The sequence below is a fragment of the Oratosquilla oratoria genome, chromosome 2, assembly GCF_046742065.1.
Source record: "Oratosquilla oratoria isolate Oo_2021 chromosome 2, ASM4674206v1, whole genome shotgun sequence".
Lineage (NCBI taxonomy): Eukaryota > Metazoa > Arthropoda > Malacostraca > Stomatopoda > Squillidae > Oratosquilla > Oratosquilla oratoria.
Window position 1 is genome coordinate 64,301,913 of NC_134778.1, and position 19,372 is coordinate 64,321,284.

The following is a 19,372-nucleotide window of genomic DNA, read 5'->3' on the forward strand; positions in this document are numbered from 1 at the left end:
ACCGCCAGGAGGCTACTGTGGTCCTACTTACAGACTCCAGAACGGCGTGGCAGGTCCTCCAGCAGCCGTGCCCCAGCGACAACGTGGGACTCGTCACCGCCATCCTGGGCAGCCTGCAGAGCCTCGCCGCACAGGGACGTCGGGTAAGGCTGCACTGGATGCCCAGCCACGTGGGCGTGCGAGGCAATGAGTCCGCCGACGTTGCTGCAAAAAGAGCCGCTGGCGCTCCCCACGTGACCAGGCACGTGCCACCTAGTCTGTCGTACGTGAAGGCACGAGCCAGGCGTGCCGCAGCCCGCCGCGCCCACCAGACTCACCGGCAGTTAGAAGGAGCAAAAAGACTAGCTGCTTGGTACGCCGCCACCACCGACTATCAGACGTTGAGCGCCTTCCATCAACAGCCCAGGGCGGACGGCGTACTGTTGCAAAGAGTTAGGCTGGGCTACTGCACCAGGGAGGAGCTGTATGACGGCTTCCAAGGGCAACAGTGCGATCACTGCGGTAGGCACAGCCGCCACCCGCTGCTGCACTACCTACTGTCCTGCCCGGCCACGGAGGCCCTCCGACCAGCGCCGCAGACCCCCGCCCACCCTGCAGAAGGCAGCCTCCTCAGCAGTCGGGCAACGAGAGCTGCCCTCCTTGTCCGCCACACGCCCATGGACGTTATGCTTGGGGTGCTCAGGGCGGCGCCCCCCCCTCGCTGACCTCCCTAAACCCTCACCTTCCACCCACTAGGGCACAACAACTCCCCCACTGGCGGGCTGTTGCCCGCATTGTATGTCAATGTATGTAAAGCTGTACATATTTATACAATAAACCTTTATTAACTTAACTACATTGTAACTCATATCTGCTGAAGAGGATCGCAGTAAGTGATCGAAATATACAGATCTCTATATCTTCGCTTATTCTTCTCCGAAAGTGGGTCATCAGTATTATATATATGTATATAAAACACTGAATGGGTCCCAGTGATTAGAGATACATGTTAACAACCACAACGCACTTTAATTCTAGGCCATCAATGGAGGCCAACATGCAGAAATTGGCTGGGTTCGAGTCCTTGGCAGTACCGCACTTCAGTTTCTGCATGTTGGCCTTTATTGATGGCTTAGAATTAAAGTGTATTGTGGCTGTTAAATGTATATATATATATATATATATACTTTTTTCTTATATATATATAATTTTTTCTTCTTTTTTTCAAAGGTTCCTCCGAATTTTCATAGTGGCTTCCGATGGCCTCCTAGAACAGATCCGAGTATCAAACTTCCTCAAATTGTGAAGTCAGTTTTATTTTAGATATTCACGAACTGTAGGACATATAATTTAAGTTTTAATATCTATGTAGAACCTTAGGTTCTTGGATTGCAAATAATGATTTTGAAAGTACCTTGGGGGAGCTCTTCAACTTTAGTGAGACCCGATATTTCTGCCGGACCATGTGGTTCGTATCGACAGTGACATGCTCCATGCATCGTCTGCTAGTCTTTGAAAACAAGTGTGGCGGTCGGAACCCCGCTCAAGACGGGGCAAAAAGGACAGTCAAAAATAATTCCTTAAATTTTAGTTCTTTGTAACCCTGTAATAAAGAAAATACAACACAATGAGATTATTAAAAACTACAACTGCACTTGCTTGCCTTCGACCAAAATGGATGAATATCGGTAAACAGGTATGAACATATAAGAAGTGGTTGCGTAAACACTAAACAGTAAAGACTAAAGCATAACCCTTACCTTAGTGAAAGTACAAGAGGTTAAAGAGTTTAAAACCCATAAGAGATGCCTACTGTCAACTGCCTATCAAACTGGTCATATCTGTTTTTAGATATATTAACACTTGTGCGGCCAATTACATTTTCAGTGAGGTTTCGCTTACTACCCTTGAATGGCTTGAAATGAAAAACTTACCGTATTCATTTATACTGATTGGTGGCGTGGTTTTGTTAGAGAAAAAGGGGTGATTTGAGTGTTCAGGTCAATAAAGGGAGTAGATAAATCTGACAGAGATCCTAATTTGGTTTGGAAACCGAGAGGTCATGGGAATAAACTGAAAGAGGCCACATTTCTATCTGAGGGATGTCAAGAACACAATTATATTCCATAAACTAGAAGCATCAGTTCAAGGAATAGATTAGGAAATAATATAGCCCAAGCTAAAAATGTATTTAAATTAAATGGTTCATATGGTAGTTGGAGAATTTAATGAGTTTAGCTAGGGTGGCCATTTTCAAAAAGGAGGACACTGCATATTGATGATTATAATATACAGTAATATATATATACATATATATATATATATATATGAGATTTGAATCATGCAATCACACATTCACAACGTTGGTCATGTGCAGTTCCTGTCTACTTCGACTGCCAAGTTCTGACATTGACCTTGGCCTAGGTACTCCCACATAATTTAATTGTACAGCATTATTGTATACCTAATGTTATTTATTTATTCTTTATTAATTTTTATCTAATTATTTGTTTATTCATTTATTTTTGTCACACCCCAAGAAAGGAGGACAAATGCACATCCGGTGTGAGGTTGTGCCAGATGGAGGACAAAGTGCTTAAAAGGAGGACTGTCCTCCCTAAAGGAGGAAGTCTGGCCACCCTAAGTTTAGCTCCTTTCCTGGTTATTACTGTTAGGTAGATATGTAAGATCATACAACTGCAAATGTGATTGTAAGACTGGTTTCATATTTAAGTGATTTAGAACTAGGTTGGACAAAAATCATATGTATTGATGTAAGGAATTTGGCCATTTGTGTAGGTATTTATGTTTACAAACCATTTTGTTTTAGATTTATATTAACATACTGTTTTATATTTTAGATTTATGTTTACATACTGTTTTATGTTTTAGATTTATGTTTACATACTGTTTTATATTTTAGATTTATGTTTACATACTGTTTTATATTTTTTATTTATGTTTACATACTGTTTTATGTTTTAGATTTATGGATATTTTTTGGAAGTGCACAGCAATGTGATATAGTATTAGAAAATTAAATCTTAACTTTATGAATTATAATACATCAACATGTACGTTTTTCTTGGCGGAAATCAATAAAAAAATTGCTTAAAGCAAATACAATACTGAATGAAGCTGTGATCATAGGATCAAGATGCCATGTTGGCTTTCCAGTCCTGTTAAAATTTCCCTTCTTAGTTTCTCCCAATTAATTTTTTCACTGTAAAAGTTGAGGTCACTGAATGAGGAGCTTGTACACTGGTTTGTGATTAAAACCTTAGGGGTGTTGGGAAACTGTTGACGCAGATTTTGATGAGGTTGTGGTCAGACATTGTTGTTTGAATTATTTCATGTTTTAAATATATGTTTACATACTGCTTCCTAAATGAAATGCAGGGTTATAATCTAAATTGTTTTCTTTTTCAGGTCCCATGCATGAGTTATGCAACTCAAATAAAAGCAACAGATCACAAAGAATTGAGCAAGATTAGAAACATTGGTATTTCTGCTCATATTGATTCCGGGAAGACAACATTAACAGAACGAATTCTCTTTTATACTGGAATGATTTCAGAAATGCATGAGGTATTTTCTCTGTGCACTTCAGTAGTATGACAAAGTGCAATTCATCTAAAATTAGGAATGAACCATACTGTTTGCATATTTTGTAAATAACTTGTTATATTACTATTTAATGTAGTTTCTATTGATGTTCATGTATTTCTTTTCCTTTTGATATTGTCAATATACACAAAATCAGTTTTTTGTAAAGGAAGAAATGGCCTTATTGTATATGTTGTACCATTGTATTTTCTTGCAGGTACGTGGAAAAGATGGTGTAGGAGCTGTAATGGATAGTATGGAATTAGAAAGACAAAGAGGAATCACTATTCAGTCTGCTGCTACCTATACACTCTGGAAAGATCATAACATCAATATTATTGATACTCCCGGTAAGTGAAATGTGGCCTGAAATGAGAATATGGTTTTCTTGATTGTAAAATTAGCTCTCAGCATTTCAACACCATCAGGCCTATATATATATATATTTTTCAAATAATGAATCTGCTGAATTATCAGTGGTGTGTATATCTAGATTAGTTAAGCGCTTGTGCTCACAAAAAAAATGTAAGTCTGCTTTTGTCATTATATTCCTAAAATCCATGATACTAAGTAAATTAGTGTTATGATAGGTACATCCATAAATGTTGACTAAGGTTGCCATGTTGCTTTTATTATCTAAATGTCTATGTACCACGAGCTTTTTCCCCTTACAAGGGAGGTAGCCAAGTCAGAGGAACATACCTATTCCCACCCACTTCACTCCCCTCCACCCCCCCTCCCATCTCAGCTCCTCTTGGATGATGGGTCATCCCTGCGTCTGCCAACTGCCTTGGGTCAAACAATGCAGCAGGGCACAGCACATCCACAGCAAGGCCAGTTCACTCAATTGGCAGCCCCCCCTATTCCTGTGAGAAGTTGCTTTTATTGATATCACTTATTACTGCTAGTTGGGAGGTAGGGTTGATGAAAGAGTGTTGGGATGGTTTGGACACATGGAAAGAATGAGTGACGAAAGATTAGTAAAAGAAGTGTGGAAGGCAGAGGTAGATGGAGTGAATATGAGGGGGCAACCAAGGATGAGATGGATGGATGGTGTAAAAGGGGTGTTCAGATAAAGGGGGATGTCAGTTGAGGAAGGAAGGGAGAAGACAAGATAGGGGTGAATGGAGAATGATTGTGTATGGACAATGCTGTGATGCATGGGGGAAGTGGGTGGGGATGGTGGGATTAGGGAGTGGCTAAGTGTGAATGATATTTTGATGCAACCCAATGGGATTTCTTCCCATCTTCTCTTTTTCTGCATTAGGGGGATGGTTAAATGAAGTGGCCTTGCTGTGGTTGTGCTGTGTCTTGCTGCATTGCTTCTGACCCAGCACAGTGAGTGAGATGCAGGGATGATCCATCATCCAGGAAGAGCCAAAAAAAGAGGAAGGGAAGGAGGGGTAGTGAATGAGAATGGAGTGGGTGGGGAAGAAATGGGTGGGAGTGGATTTATGCCTTTGACTTTGGCTACCTCCCTTGTGAGGGGGAAAAAGCCGTGGTATATGTATATATGTACTGCCAACACCACTTGTTTAATCTGTACATACAGTTCTTATATTATTATGGTTCATTAAAGTTCTGAGATAACTTCTTTTATGAGCCTGAATGAGTATCTTTATTTGTTTACTTATTTTATTGTATTTTATTTTATTCTTTATGTATATAGGACACGTGGACTTCACTGTAGAAGTGGAGCGAGCACTGCGTGTGTTGGATGGAGCAGTATTGGTGCTTTGTTCAGTTGGTGGAGTGCAATCGCAAACACTTACAGTCAACAGGCAGATGAAACGCTATTCTGTACCGTGCTTAGCATTCATCAACAAATTAGATCGCATGGGGGCCAATCCAGTGAGGGTGCTTAATCAGATGAGGTGAGTCTATGTTTGTTGATAAGATAGAATTTTTCAATTTTGCAAGTGATCTGTGACCAATATTTGAGTTCATATGTATGGAAATTTTGTCATGGTTTTCTTCTGTAGTGTATGTCACTTGAATAATGGCTTCCTTGTACAGTATATATGTATATTTAGATTTCATATATATATATAGAGCTGATTCTTGTAAGTTCATGAATTTCTTTTAGAATACTAATGATTATGTTTAAGAAATAGTTCACAGGAATACTGCTGTAAGTCCTCATCTGAATATTTTGTATTTTTTTTCAGATCTAAGCTGAATCATAATGCTGCTTTCATGCAGTATCCTATCGGGCTTGAGAGCAACACAAAGGGCATTATTGATCTTGTTACCCAGAAAGCTTTATACTTCAAAGGAGATCATGGGTATGAGTACTATATTTTGGATAATTAAATGCTGTGAATGAAGTTTAATGATTGAACTACTATGTCAAATATCATGTATGAATTTGTCTTTAATAATTAATTCATTCAGTTGGTATGAATGAAAATGTAAGAATCCTGCCAATGTACTATATTTAGATGAGGAGTCACAAACATAATTTTAATATTTTGTCCTCTATTTGAGAGAAAAAATTCTCCTGAAAGCAGACACCAAACTTTGACAGTAAATATGTACTTTATGTTTAAAGTATGAAATTGAATTTATTTTGTTGTTAATATTTTGAATATCATATAATCTGCAGTATGTAGTGTTTTAGATCAAGAGCCTTTATAACTTCATTCACCCCATCAATTCACCTTTTCCTTAGTCTTCCCTTGGTTTTCATTCCGTAATTAAAAAGACTTAACCACTTCAGTACGATGATGCCTACATAGGCATCATGAGGTGGAAATGGGTACATGAGGATGCCAGCATTGGCGTCTTGATTATATATATATTTTTTTGTAGTATGTGAGTTACTCCTGGATTCTGTGAACTGGTTTGATCACGTTTTCTGTGTTTATTATTACTCAGAGTAAAAGAGAACAAGTAATATAGCAGTGACTTTATATCTTAGAATGCAAGTAGTGTGATGAATCGTACATATGGCAGCGTGAAATGAAGTATATTGAGGTTTTTGTCCAATGGAAGGGGTTGACTGCTTTATCTGACATTAGATGATTAAGGCTTTTGAACATATACACCAAAATGAATGTGTGAAAACAAGTTTAAAAATTTGTTACCATGAATTTTTATATATTCTCTTGGGTGTTCATATCAGAATAATTAACAAGATTTGTTAAAAATTTTACCTTATGCAGCGAGATGGTGTATGAAGATGAAATCCCATCTGACATGAGAAGTGAGGCAGAAGATCTCAGATTTGAACTAATAGAACACGTTTCAAACGCTGATGACATCATTGGGGATATGTTCCTAGGTGAGTATGTTATAGCTATGCCTTGCTACATTGCCTTTGATCCAAGCAGTATGGTGGTGGACAAGGATTACCCTTTATTCATGAAGTGTTAAGATGGAAGGGGCAACACATGGGGTTTTGGAAGGACGTGGGATGGTTGTTGAGTGGGTGTGTGCTTTGACTTGTCTCACCCCAACCCCCCATAAGGGTGGAATGGCCATTTGACATCCTTCCCATCGCAATCCCTCATGGATGAAGGTTCATCCCTTTCAGGTCAAGGGCAAGGCAGTGAGGTAAAGCAATTACACAGCAAAATATGTTGAGGTGTGAAGACAGAATGAGTGGTAGGGTGGTGAGTTTAAATGCCAAGAATCCGTTGAAGTTTTATTACTGATGTTTTGTCCTACTAGGACTTCTTCTGAAGAAGTCCTAGTTGGACGAAATGTCGGTAATAAAACTTCAACGGATTCTTGGCGTTTAAACTCACCACCCTACCACTCACAGCAAGATATGGTTCTTTAACAACGTTCCCTCTAAGCTGTGCAGATATGTGCACACACATGTTTTACAACTAGTGCACATAAAAAAAATGTGCGCACACAAGGTTATCAAATTACGCTAAAATTCATTCAATAAAGAAGCTCCCCACAAACATCAACTTAAAAATTCTTTAAAAATATGGTAACTTGCCAACCATCAAACCAGTGGTTGCTTTTTTTTTTTTCTCTCTCTCTCTCTCTAACTCTAGAGCTTCCATTGCAAATGAATTGACTGCTGCCATGGGTGTGCACATACTTTTCAAGGAAAGCAAAGTTTGCATACAAACAAATTTCTGTGCACATTCACACCAAAGATTTAGAGGAAACATTGTTCTTGAAGATGTTGGTCAGGCAGGAAGTGGTATGGTATTATTTTGAAGGATTATATTTACCTTTTGAATTGCTTTACACATACACAATGGCTGGCGAGTAACATAAGATTTATTTATTTTATATATTTATTTATTATTTTTTTCTTTTTTAGAGGAAAAAACTCCAACTGTTGAGGAACTTAAGGCAGGAATTAGAAGAGCCTGTTTAAAGCGTACTTTTACTCCAGTGTTTGTAGGAACTGCTCTCAAGAATAAAGGAGTTCAGCCTCTACTAGATGCTGTGCTGTCATATCTTCCTAATCCAAGTGAAGTACAAAACCTTGCCCTCAAAGAAAACAGTGATAGGTAAGTACACAAGGCTCATAGTGTTAGAGTAATTATGTATTACATACATAACCAAGGGCTTTTCCCCCTGACAAGGAAGGTAGCCGAAGTCAAAAGGCATAATTCCACTCCCACCCATTTCATCTCCTCCCACTCCACTCCTATTCACCACCCCTCTTTCCCTCCCTCTTTTCTTGGCTTCTCCTGGATGACTGGTCATCCCTGCAATTCAGCAAGACACAGCACATCCATACCAAGGCCACTTCATTTAATCAGCGATCCCCTTCTCCGTCCCCAAATTATGTATTAACCTTATATTTACATAAATAGTGTATAGGAAAGGAGCTATGTAGGGTCTTTTCTTTTATTCTTAGTAGAGGGTAGAGGGGAGTGGGTAATGTAGGGGATAGAATAGGTGGGAGTGGTTTCTATGACTTTGTTTTTTGTCTACCTCCCGTGTAAGGGGGAAAAAGCCTTTGGTATATGTATGTATCATAATTAATTTATGGTTCTTTGAGTATTCAATTGTATGATTGACTGACATAAATATCCTGATGTAATTTTGTATGTTATAATTTTAAATGTTATTTAATGTATATATAGGGAAGAGGAAAAAGTAATTTTGTCACCTGAGAGAAGTTCGAAGAACACGTTTGTTGGTTTGGCCTTCAAGCTAGAAGCTGGAAAGTTTGGGCAGCTGACATATGTGCGAGTTTACCAAGGAGCACTGAAAAAGGGAGATGTCATATATAATACGAGGACTGGGAAAAAAGTATGTTTTTGCTAATGTTATATATCCTGGAAACAAGGTGTTTTTGTTACATTTTTCTGTGTTAATAAGGATAAGAAAATCTGTTTTAACATTGCACAGAACGCAGAACATTTATGAAGATTCATGATGATACTTTTGTATTTCTGTTGGATATTTATTTTTGAGATGATTATGTTTATATTTTGCAGGTGAAAGTGTCCCGAATGGTTCGTATGCATAGTAATGAAATGAGGGATATTGTTGAAACCTATGCTGGAGATATTACAGCATTCTTTGGCATTGATTGTGCCTCGGGTGATACCTTCACCACAAATCCCAAACTCAGCATAGCAATGGTCAGTACATTTCTTCTTTGTACATATGGAGGGAGGGAAGAGGGTAGAGGGGAGTATATAGGGGATGAAATGGGTGGGAGTGGTTTCTATGCCTTTGTCTTTTGGCTACCTCCCATGTAAGGGGGAAAAAAAGCCTTTGATATATGTATTTACCTAGTTGTATTATATGGGAAGGGGAGCTATGCTCGTGGTGACCCATTTTTGTATCTCGCAAGATCAAGTTTGTTCTTAAATTGTTGTATTGTGTTTGCACACACTATTTCTTCATCCAATTTGTTCCATACATCTATGTATGTATGTACATATGGCTATTCACAGAAAACTGCAAAGGGGAATCTCTAGTTCCCTCACTCTTTCATTTAATCACCTTCTCTAATACATGTTTGAATACGGTGGCTTGTTCCCTCAAGTTCACTCCCTCCATCTCTACCTTCCACACCTCTTTTACTAGTCTTTATTCACTCATTCTTTTCATATGTCCAAACCATCCCAATACTTTCATCAACCGTATCTGCCATCTCCTATTCCATTTCCACTCTCCTCAAAATATTGTAGGTCTTGATACATAAGGGATTATGAAACTATATGTGTGTGTGTATTTATATATATATATATATATATATATATATATATATATATATATACATATATGTATATATATATATATACATATATATATATATATATATATATGATAAACTCATACATACATATACCAAGGCTTTTTCCCCCTTACAAGGGAGGTAGCCAAAAAGGGAAAGGCATAAAAACACTCCCACCCATTTCATCCCTAAATACACTCCACACCCCTCCCACCCTTCCTCTTATCTGAGCACCTCCTGGATGACGGGTCATCCCTGCACCCTGCCCACCGCCCTGGGTCAGAAGCAGTGTCGCAGGACACAGCACATCCACAGCAAGGCCGCTTCATTTAATCGGCGACCCCCCCTCTCCGTCCCCCCTTGCATATAAGGAGAGGACGGGGAGAAATCCCTTCGGGCTGCGTCAAAACTCACTCACACACACTACCCCACCCCCCACCCCCCCGCCCATTTCTCCCCATGCAGTCACAACATCATCCATATACAACCATTCTCCACTCACCTCTGTCTTCCGTCCTCTCCCTTCCTCAACAGACATTCCCCTCTTCCCCAAAGCCCCCTTCACCCCATCCATCCACCTCATCCTAGGATGTCCCCTCATGTTCACTCCCTCCACATCTGCCTTCCATACCTCTTTTACTAGTCTTTCTTCACTCATTCTTTCCATGTGTCCAAACCATCCTAATATTCTTTCATCAACCCTCTCTCCCAAATCCTTTTTCACCCCTGTTCTCCTCCTCACCTCCTCATTTCTCACTCTATCCAGCCTAGTAACCCCCACCATACTTCTCAGACACCTCATCTCAAACACATTCAAACTCCTTCTCTCTTCTTCTCTTATGTTCCACGTTTCTGCCCCATACAGTGCTGTTGGCACAATCACTCCTTCATACAGTCTCCTCTTCGCATCCATTCCCAAATGTCTATTTCTCATTACACTCTTTAAACCACCAAGGCATTTACTCGCTTCTCTCAATCTACATTCTACCTCCACCTTCACTCCACCTTTTCCTGCTACACTTGCACCCAAGTATCTAAAACTATCCACTTCCTCCAGTTGCTCTCCCTTAATGTTCACTTCCAGTCTACTACCACTTTCACCCCTTGTACATCTCATCACCTTACTTTTACCCACATTTATCTTTAGCTTTCTTCTATCACATACTCTCCCAAACTCTGCCACCAGCTTCCTCAATCCCTCCTCTGACCCTGCCACAAGCGCAGTGTCGTCCGCAAACAACAGCTGGCTCACCTCCCACTTTTCTCCATTTTCTTTAACCATTTCCAATCCCTGACTCACTACCCTAGCATTCACCTCTCGCACCACCCCATCCATGTATAAGTTGAACAGCCAGGGCGACATAACGCATCCTTGACGAAGTCCCACCTTTACTTCAAACCACTCACTCTCTCCATTTCCAATCCTAACACATGCTCTACTACTCACATAAAAACTCTTGACAGCTCCCAAAAGCTTTCCTCCCATCCCATAAATCTGCATAACCTCCCACAGTGCCTTTCTGTCTACCCTATCATAAGCCTTTTCCAGATCCATAAAAGCCAAAAAAACATCCTTCCCCTTTCCTATAGCTTTCTCACATATCTGTCTTACCACAAAGATCTGATCTACACAACCTCTACCTGTCCTAAATCCACACTGTTCCTCACCAATTACTCCTTCTGTTCCTCTCCTAATCCTCTCAATTAAGATTCTCCCATAAGCCTTCCCTACTACACTCAACAGGCTAATCCCTCTGAAATTACTACATTCACACTTGTCCCCTTTTCCCTTGTAAAGAGGAACTATACAGGCACTACTCCAGTCCTCCGGTACTCTACCCTCTCTCCAGCAAACATTAAATAATCTCACCAACCAGTCCACCATCACTGAACCTCCCTTTTTCAGACATTCTGCATGACATCCATCCAGACCAGGTGCCTTACCTGCTTTCATCATCTTTACAACTGCCTTCACCTCATCCTTCCTTATTTCTCCTCCATTCTCCTCACTCATCACTCTCATTTTCTTCGTATTTCCCACTGCAGCTATCTTTCCTTCCCTATCCTCCTTCACATTCAGCAACTCCCTAAAATATTCTGCCCATCTTCCCCTCACTGCCATCTCTTCCATTATCAACTCTCCATCTGTACCTTTTACCTTTTCTTCCCTACTTGATTCGCCTCCTCTTCCTCTCTTAATTTCTTTCCAAAACATCTTTTTATTACTTTCAAAATTTTCTGTCATACTCCTACCCCATTTCACATCTGCTCTCCTCTTTGCCTCCTTTACCTTTTGCTTTACTTCTCTTTTCTTTTCTTTGTACGTCTCATATGACTCCCCTGTCCTCTTTTGTAACCACTCTGTGAATGCTCGCTTCTTCTCTTCTACAACCTTCTTTGTTTCCTCATCCCACCATTCACTACCCTTTCTTCTATTTCCCCCTGTCCTTCTTGTTCCACACACCATCCTTGCACACTTTAAGACTCCCTCCTTGAACCATCCCCATTCCTCCTCCACACCCATCTCTGCTCTATCCTTTACTCCCTCCCACTCCTCTTTCAGCTTCTTTTCGTACTCCTTCTCCTTTTCCTTTTCATTCAAGGAGTTCACTCTAAGAACCTCCCTACCTTTTGTCCCTTTCCCTCTTTCTCCATCTATCCTCCACTCTCAGCTTACCTTCCACCAAAAAATGATCTGATATTCCCCCACCCTCTCCCCTTAGCACATGTACATCCTTAACTCTTCCTATCATAATCCTATTTACCACTACAAATTCAGTTTTGCATAAAGATTTAGGACTTGGCAAGCTTTCTGTGTGATGGGTCCCGAAATTATTACGCCCAAACCAGCCATCCATGAGGAGCTAAGATGAAATGGAGGAAAGGGTGGTGGATTGGAGTTGAATGGGTGGAAGTGGGTTTGCCTTTGACTTGGCTACCTCCCTTATAAGGGGGAAAAACTCTTGGTATATGATGATATGGTTTAACGTCACAAACTCCTCCCATCGGAAGGCTAGGATGGTGCCCCTTACAGAGGGCTTTGTAGCGTGGAATTTAATGAACCATGCCCTTGATTCAACTTTGCTGGTGGCAGGATTCAAACCACCATCCCCTTGACCTTCGTTGCAAGTAACAACGCCCTAACCTGCTCAGCCAGGGAGCTTCTCTTGGTATATAGAGGAAATATATATATAGTGTCATAATCCCTTATATATCATGACCTGCAATATCATAGGAAAATAGAAAAAAGGTGTCATTAGTGGCTGAGGGGCTTAACTACTTTAGTACGAGTCAAATTCTCGCATGCAGCATTGGCTGCCATATGAACAATGCATCACACTACTTGAATTATAAAATATAAAGTCACTGCTGTATTACTCATTCTCTTTTACCCTGAGTAATAAACACAGAAAACGTGATCTAATCAGTTCTCCAGAGGTAACTCATGTATAACTAAAAAAAAAAAAATTATATTTTATCAAGACTTCAATGCCGGCATCCTTGCGTACCCATTCATGCCTCACGAGGCCTACGTAGGCATCATCATACCGAAGTGGTCAATGAACATTTTATTCAATTGATACTCATAAATGAATATTGCCTCTATTTATTTATTGTTTTTTCTTTTCTCCTTAGGAATCCATGTACATTCCTGATCCAGTCATTTCTATGTCCATAAAACCAAAGAACAGCAAAGACATTGACAACTTCAGTAAAGCTGTCAATCGTTTCACAAAAGAAGATCCTACGTATACAATATATTATGACAACGACTGCAAAGAGACTATTGCCTCTGGTATGGGAGAACTTCACCTGGAAATCTATGCACAGGTATGTTTTGTAATAGTTGCTTACTGTCTACTGGGTTATTTGTATCAATAAATTTTTGTGTCAACTGTAATTCTAGCTTGTTGAGTAAATTTGAATAGGTTTAGCTACTATCTTGCTGTGTAGTTGCAGTACTGAACTGTTGTTGCTAATGTGTATATGGATGAGATGGTAAAGGAGGTAAATGCAAAAATTCTAGGCAAACTTTTGGAATTAGTTAGATAGGATATGGGAAGGGAATCACTACTTGTGGTATATTATGAAAAAAAACTGAAGCAGTTGGATACTGATTTTATAAGAGTTTGTGATAAATTTATGAGTGACTGGGCAAAAGTAAAGTGGTGAGTTGCAAGGTATGGTGATGGTGGTTGGTTCCTTGTGTGTGTGTGAAAGGTGAGAGGCTTGAGGAAGTGGAGAATTTAAGTATCTGGGGATACATGTGGCAGTGAGTGGAGGAATGGCTGTAGAGGTGAATTATAGAGTAGAGGAGTAAATGTATGGGAAAATGAGAAGTATTATGAAAAATAGGTATTGAGGATTGAGGATAAATGCAGAGCAGGTTGGATGAAGGAATGTTTATGTCTGTCATATTGCCACATGGTGTACGGCAGAACCTTCCCAGTGGAATTTTCAATTTGTAGCATATCAGCGTTTAAAAAACATTCTATTTTCTGAGGTTTTCAATTTTGGAATTGTGGATAAAGGATGCTCAACTTGTAGTATGGTGTGATAGCATGGGGAGCTGTAGATTATGGTTGTATGAGAGAGTTGACTTCAGTGTTGTACTAAGCAAAGAAACCAGATTACAGGGAAATAGATTAGTGATCAATCTTTACACTGTTTTGTATAGTCATGTTATCATTAATTTGTGTATATCCTAATGTTTACTTGCATTATCATTAATTTGTGTATATCCTAATGTTTACTTGCTCATGCAGCGAATGGAGCGGGAGTACAATTGTCCTGTGATTATGGGTAAGCCAAAAGTAGCCTTCAGGGAATCCCTTGTGTCGCCTGTGGAATTTGATTACATACATAAGAAACAATCAGGAGGTGCAGGACAGTTTGGCAGAGTCATAGGAACCCTGGAGGTAAACATTGTCATCAGTGATCCATAGTGGAACAAGTTTTTGAGCAAAAAAGATTGTTTATTTTGTTTGTGTTGATATGAAACTAGTTAATGAAGTAGAATGTGATGAATAAGTAATTTTGTTTTACAAAGATTTCCACCACATATTTATTTGCTTTAATTTTTGCTTTCCTCATAGCCCATGGAAGCAGATGAGAATACTAAAGTTGAGTTTGTTGATGATACGATGGGAACCAATGTTCCAAAACAGTTTATTCCTGCTGTGGAGAAGGGTTTCCGAGGAATATGTGAAAAAGGTACACATATGTTTGACTTGTTGAAGGGGTGGAGGGATGATGTGTCATGAAGGAATGTTCTTCATATCTACTTCATAATTTTTATTGAGATGTAGAGGAGGGTCATCATGCCTTTAGCTCTGGTTCTTAGGCCCGGCTTTTCTCCCAAGCGGCATGCTCCAGTATAAGCATGCTGCTTGACTCTCATTCATAAAGATCTCACAGAAGTCTCCTAAAATATTAAGTAAATAAAACTTTTATAGTCAGGGACATATATGGGGTCTCTTTGCTGGGCTATCCTATTATAAGAATATATGATTTCTCCACAAGAGTGACATGTACAAGTGATTATATTCTGTTTTAACAGGTTTACTTACTGGACACAAGGTTGCAGGTGTACGATTTCGCATCGTGGACGGAGCAAATCATATGGTGGACTCCAATGAGATATCGTTTATTTTGGCAGCTGAGGGGGCAATGAAGCAAGGTCAGTGTTTTTAGAAACTTTAAATACGCCTCTTCTTTTTCTGTTCCCACTTCTTGCCTGTCCTTCACCGCATCCCGCACATCCCTCAGATTCACTGAGTATTGCATAAACATGGCAAAGGAAACATGGACTGTTAGTGAAGCATTTATTTCTGACGTTTCGTCTGTTAAGAAAGTCAATAGACGAAATGTCAGGAATAAACGCTTCACTTCCAGTCCATGTTTCCTCTGCCGTGTTTATGCAACTCATTCACATGGATTTTCACCGTGTATTCATTCTCCTCTAAATCAACTCACTTTAAGCATTTCATTCCCTCCTCCCTGTCCCAAATTCCACCTTACACATACTCTCAAGGAGCTAAGATGGGAGGGACAGTGAATTGGTTTTTGGATGAAGTGTGGAATAGATGTAGGATGGAATTATGCTTTGACTTTGCCACTAGTCTTTTGTATTAATTTGACCTTTCTTTGGTAGCATATGAGGATGGTACATGGCAGATTCTAGAGCCAATCATGAGTGTGGAAATCAATGCCCCAGAGGAGTTCCAGGGTACAGTTATTACTCACATGAACAAACGAAGAGGCATCATCATGGGCACTGACGCTAATGAGGGATGGTTTACATTGTATTCAGAGGTAATGTAATGTAATCTTTAAGCTAAAATGGTTGAGAGAAATTCAGATTAATTTGCATGGTTTGATATGTGTTGGATGTACGTAGGTTCCTTAACCCATTGTAACGAATTTTCTTACAAATGCCAAGAAGTTGCCAATGGTCATCAATAGGTCTAATCTCAGTGGAGTGTCATTTTGTATGTGATTCATGTCTTTTACCCATTGTGTCATTGTGTTATCCATTGCAATATATAAGAAGGCATTTTGCAGGGGATCATGACTTTTTGTATAATTTTTTTCAATTCACTCTTTGCCTTTATTATAATGTTTTTTTGTGTGCATGTTGTTCCTTGTTTGTGCCATACATGTGTCCATATATGATTGTGTTTTATACATATTGAAAAAGATTGTCAACTGTGAAGTCTCAGAGGATATTTAAGGCATTTACATGATTGGTGGAATATCCGTAGGTTGTTCAAAAGGAGTGAAGGAAGGAATTAGGGAATTACTTAAATATTTCCTTTATAACTTTACAGGTACCACTGAACAATATGTTTGGTTACTCGACTGAGCTTCGTTCAGCAACACAAGGCAAAGGAGAGTTTGCTATGGAATATTCCCGTTATGCTCCTGCACCCACGGAGCTGATTGATTCACTTGCTGAAGAATACTCCAATGAACCTCAAACTGCCAGGAAAACTAGAAGATAATGGATGTTGTAGATAAACGTTTAATAACATTGAGTGACATCATCATGAAGTATTTGAAAAGGAGAATGTAATTTATGTGTAAATATGTTTGAGCAGGTATTGTCCCCACAGAGATGCATCTCCAGATTCCATGGACGAGATCCTAAAAATCCTAGGGCTCATTTTCGATACTCATAAATCAATCAGCCCACACATCAAGGACCTAACATTGGAAATCAACAAGAAAATAAACAATCTAGGGTCAGTAGTAAGCACAGATTTTGGTCGACAGGAAGAAATTCTAATTACAGCATGCAAACAGTTCATAAGAACCTCACAACTATGCCTCCCTGGCATAGTTCTCTACAGTCAAGAAAACAAACATAGACACCCTACAAACTACACAAACCAAAGCATGAAGAATAATAACAGAATAATAATGGGAAGCACTGAAACTGTCCCAGAATGTAAACATGCAGAAACCAAGGTCCTTCCCACAGAACAGTACATGAAAATGGTAAGCACGGTTCTATGCAGGAATCCTCAGTCCTACCTATCAATCCCAGTACATAAGCACAGCCAGCAGAATTGGGGGCCAGAAAACTGACACTGTACTACTCAAATATCAACAACCTACCACATATGCTACCCAGCACATCCATACAAAAACACATATACACTTAATTCACAAAACAAGCACTGCAAGATAGACCACCAAACTCAACATCAGTATTACAAAGAAAATCCTCCAACAACTAGCATGATTGTGTTTAGGTCACCATTCAAGTTTCAAACTATATCTATATACCAAGGCTTCTTCCCCCATATATGGGAGGTAGCCAAGTTAAAGGGACACACCCTCTCCCACCCATCCACCACCTCCGTTTCCCTCTCATCTTGGCTCCTCTTGGATGAAGGGTCATTGTTTCCTCCTGCCCACTGCCTGGATCAGAAGCATTGCAGCAAGACACAGTGTATCCACAGCAAGGCCACTTCACTTAAAATTTACTCACATTTTAAAACAATACATATACCAAAGGCTTTTTCCCCCCTTACAAGGGAGGTAGCCAAAAAACAAAGGCACACACAAAAGACATTAAACACCTCATCCTACATTGCCCCACTTTAGCCTTGTCCAGACATCAACATGCTATTTCTTCCTTGAGTGACTTATGGGTCAATTTGGTGGCTGTGGGTTTCCTGTAAGAGAGACCTGAGGCAATGGATTGATTGATTGAAGTGTTTGAGCATAAGAATGAATGTAAAGTGTGGATATTTTTATATGAAATGAAAAATTAATGGATATATACAGAATCATTGTAAATATTCCATATTGTTGATTGATATAGGTTGAATAATTTATTAGTTGTAAATATTTCTTAATAAAAAATGAAATACACTGTATACTTTGGTAAACAGCCTCACGCATGTAGATGATATAGTTCTAGCAAAGGATTGTGAGAGGTATGTTGGAGAATAATCAATGTGTCCAAGAAGATCATGATGGTATCCGAGTGAAGGACACATGTTTGATGTCCAGATAAATGAGGAGAGAATGTAACATGCAGAGAGTTGCAAATAATTGGGAACAGGTATACATAAAAATGCAAGAACGAAGGACAAGATTACCCATAGAGTGAAGTAGGGGAGAAGTGAGTACTTGCCTTGAGAGATGTGGAGGAACAGATAAGTTGCAATCGGTAACACTACCATGGACAGTACCCACTTCAGTGGAGAACCTTAGGGGACTTCCTATGTCTAAGAGTGTGTTCTTTTGTTCTTTTTCCTCTCAGGCATGGCCTCCTTTGACATGCACTTGTAGCCCTTCCATGTGGTACCCACCTCAGATTGGCTCCCACCAGGGGAATAGATATTAGAAGTGAGGTAGCAACTGAATGATAGAATATCAACTCACTGTTATACCTTTTCCCACTACACTAACAGTACCTTTGTTCTTCTCTTTGTCTAACAGTGGTGGTGTGTAATGGTAGAGGTAGGATATAGTGATCTCCAGAAGCCACTAATCATAAATTACACGTGTGGTACAGATCCAAATGTTACTCAATACACTGGGATAAGACAGCGTTGGGCTACAACGCAGCATCCAGTTACATGTGTGAGCAGATCTATTTAGGATTCACTACTCTGCATGGGGAAAGCTTCATTATTTGAGTTGGAAACTAAAAAAAATAAACTGATGAGTTCTATAGGTGAGACATGACATGTTACTGGGAAAGTCAATGAGGTGGAGGTTGTGAAGAGGAGGAGGAGATTGAGGAGCATGTTTAGGGGGCAGAGGAGAGATGGTATGATGAGTGATGTTAAGAGAAATAAGATATGAACGAGGGGGCTTCACAGTGGAGGACAGTCAAGGATGATGCAGAGGGCAAAAGGACTATAGCAGAGGGAGGCAGTGAAGAGCAACTCGGATGTGGTGGGTTCTCAACAATGGAACTGGTAATGAGAAGCACTGAAGACAAAATGAAGTCTTGGTGTATATAGTATGCCTTAAGAAATCTATGAAAGCCAAAGATTTATACAGGAGATAGGTTGCAAGAGAGAAAGAGGGGTTAAAAAAGGGGGGAGAAAGAGTGAGAGAGGTAGGGAGGCTGATGGAGAACAAGCAAGGATAAATGCT

The 19,372-nt window shown here is 39.7% G+C and overlaps 1 protein-coding gene across 1 annotated transcript; it reads left to right on the plus strand.

Annotated features, from left to right (window-relative positions):
* Positions 1-1,467: 1,467 nt before the first annotated feature.
* Positions 1,468-18,131, plus strand: mEFG1 (mitochondrial translation elongation factor G 1). Its single transcript, XM_076209870.1, has 15 exons — positions 1,468-1,675; positions 3,409-3,567; positions 3,803-3,935; positions 5,255-5,459; positions 5,754-5,870; positions 6,750-6,868; positions 7,871-8,063; positions 8,646-8,814; positions 9,003-9,149; positions 13,388-13,582; positions 14,518-14,670; positions 14,848-14,965; positions 15,312-15,431; positions 15,906-16,066; positions 16,582-18,131. Exons 1-15 carry the CDS (start codon positions 1,607-1,609, stop codon positions 16,753-16,755), a joined length of 2,232 nt encoding a protein of 743 aa, XP_076065985.1. The 5' UTR covers positions 1,468-1,606; the 3' UTR covers positions 16,756-18,131.
* Positions 18,132-19,372: the final 1,241 nt, after the last annotated feature.

Excerpts from the sequence above, each read along its gene's own strand:
- mEFG1 (XM_076209870.1), top strand. The coding sequence starts at position 1,607 with ATGAGATTATTAAAAACTACAACTGCACTTGCTTGCCTTCGACCAAAA. Across the intron at positions 8,064-8,645 it reads CTCAAAGAAAACAGTGATAG|GGAAGAGGAAAAAGTAATTT; the intron begins GTAAGTACACAA and ends ATGTATATATAG. Across the intron at positions 14,671-14,847 it reads GAGTCATAGGAACCCTGGAG|CCCATGGAAGCAGATGAGAA; the intron begins GTAAACATTGTC and ends CTTTCCTCATAG.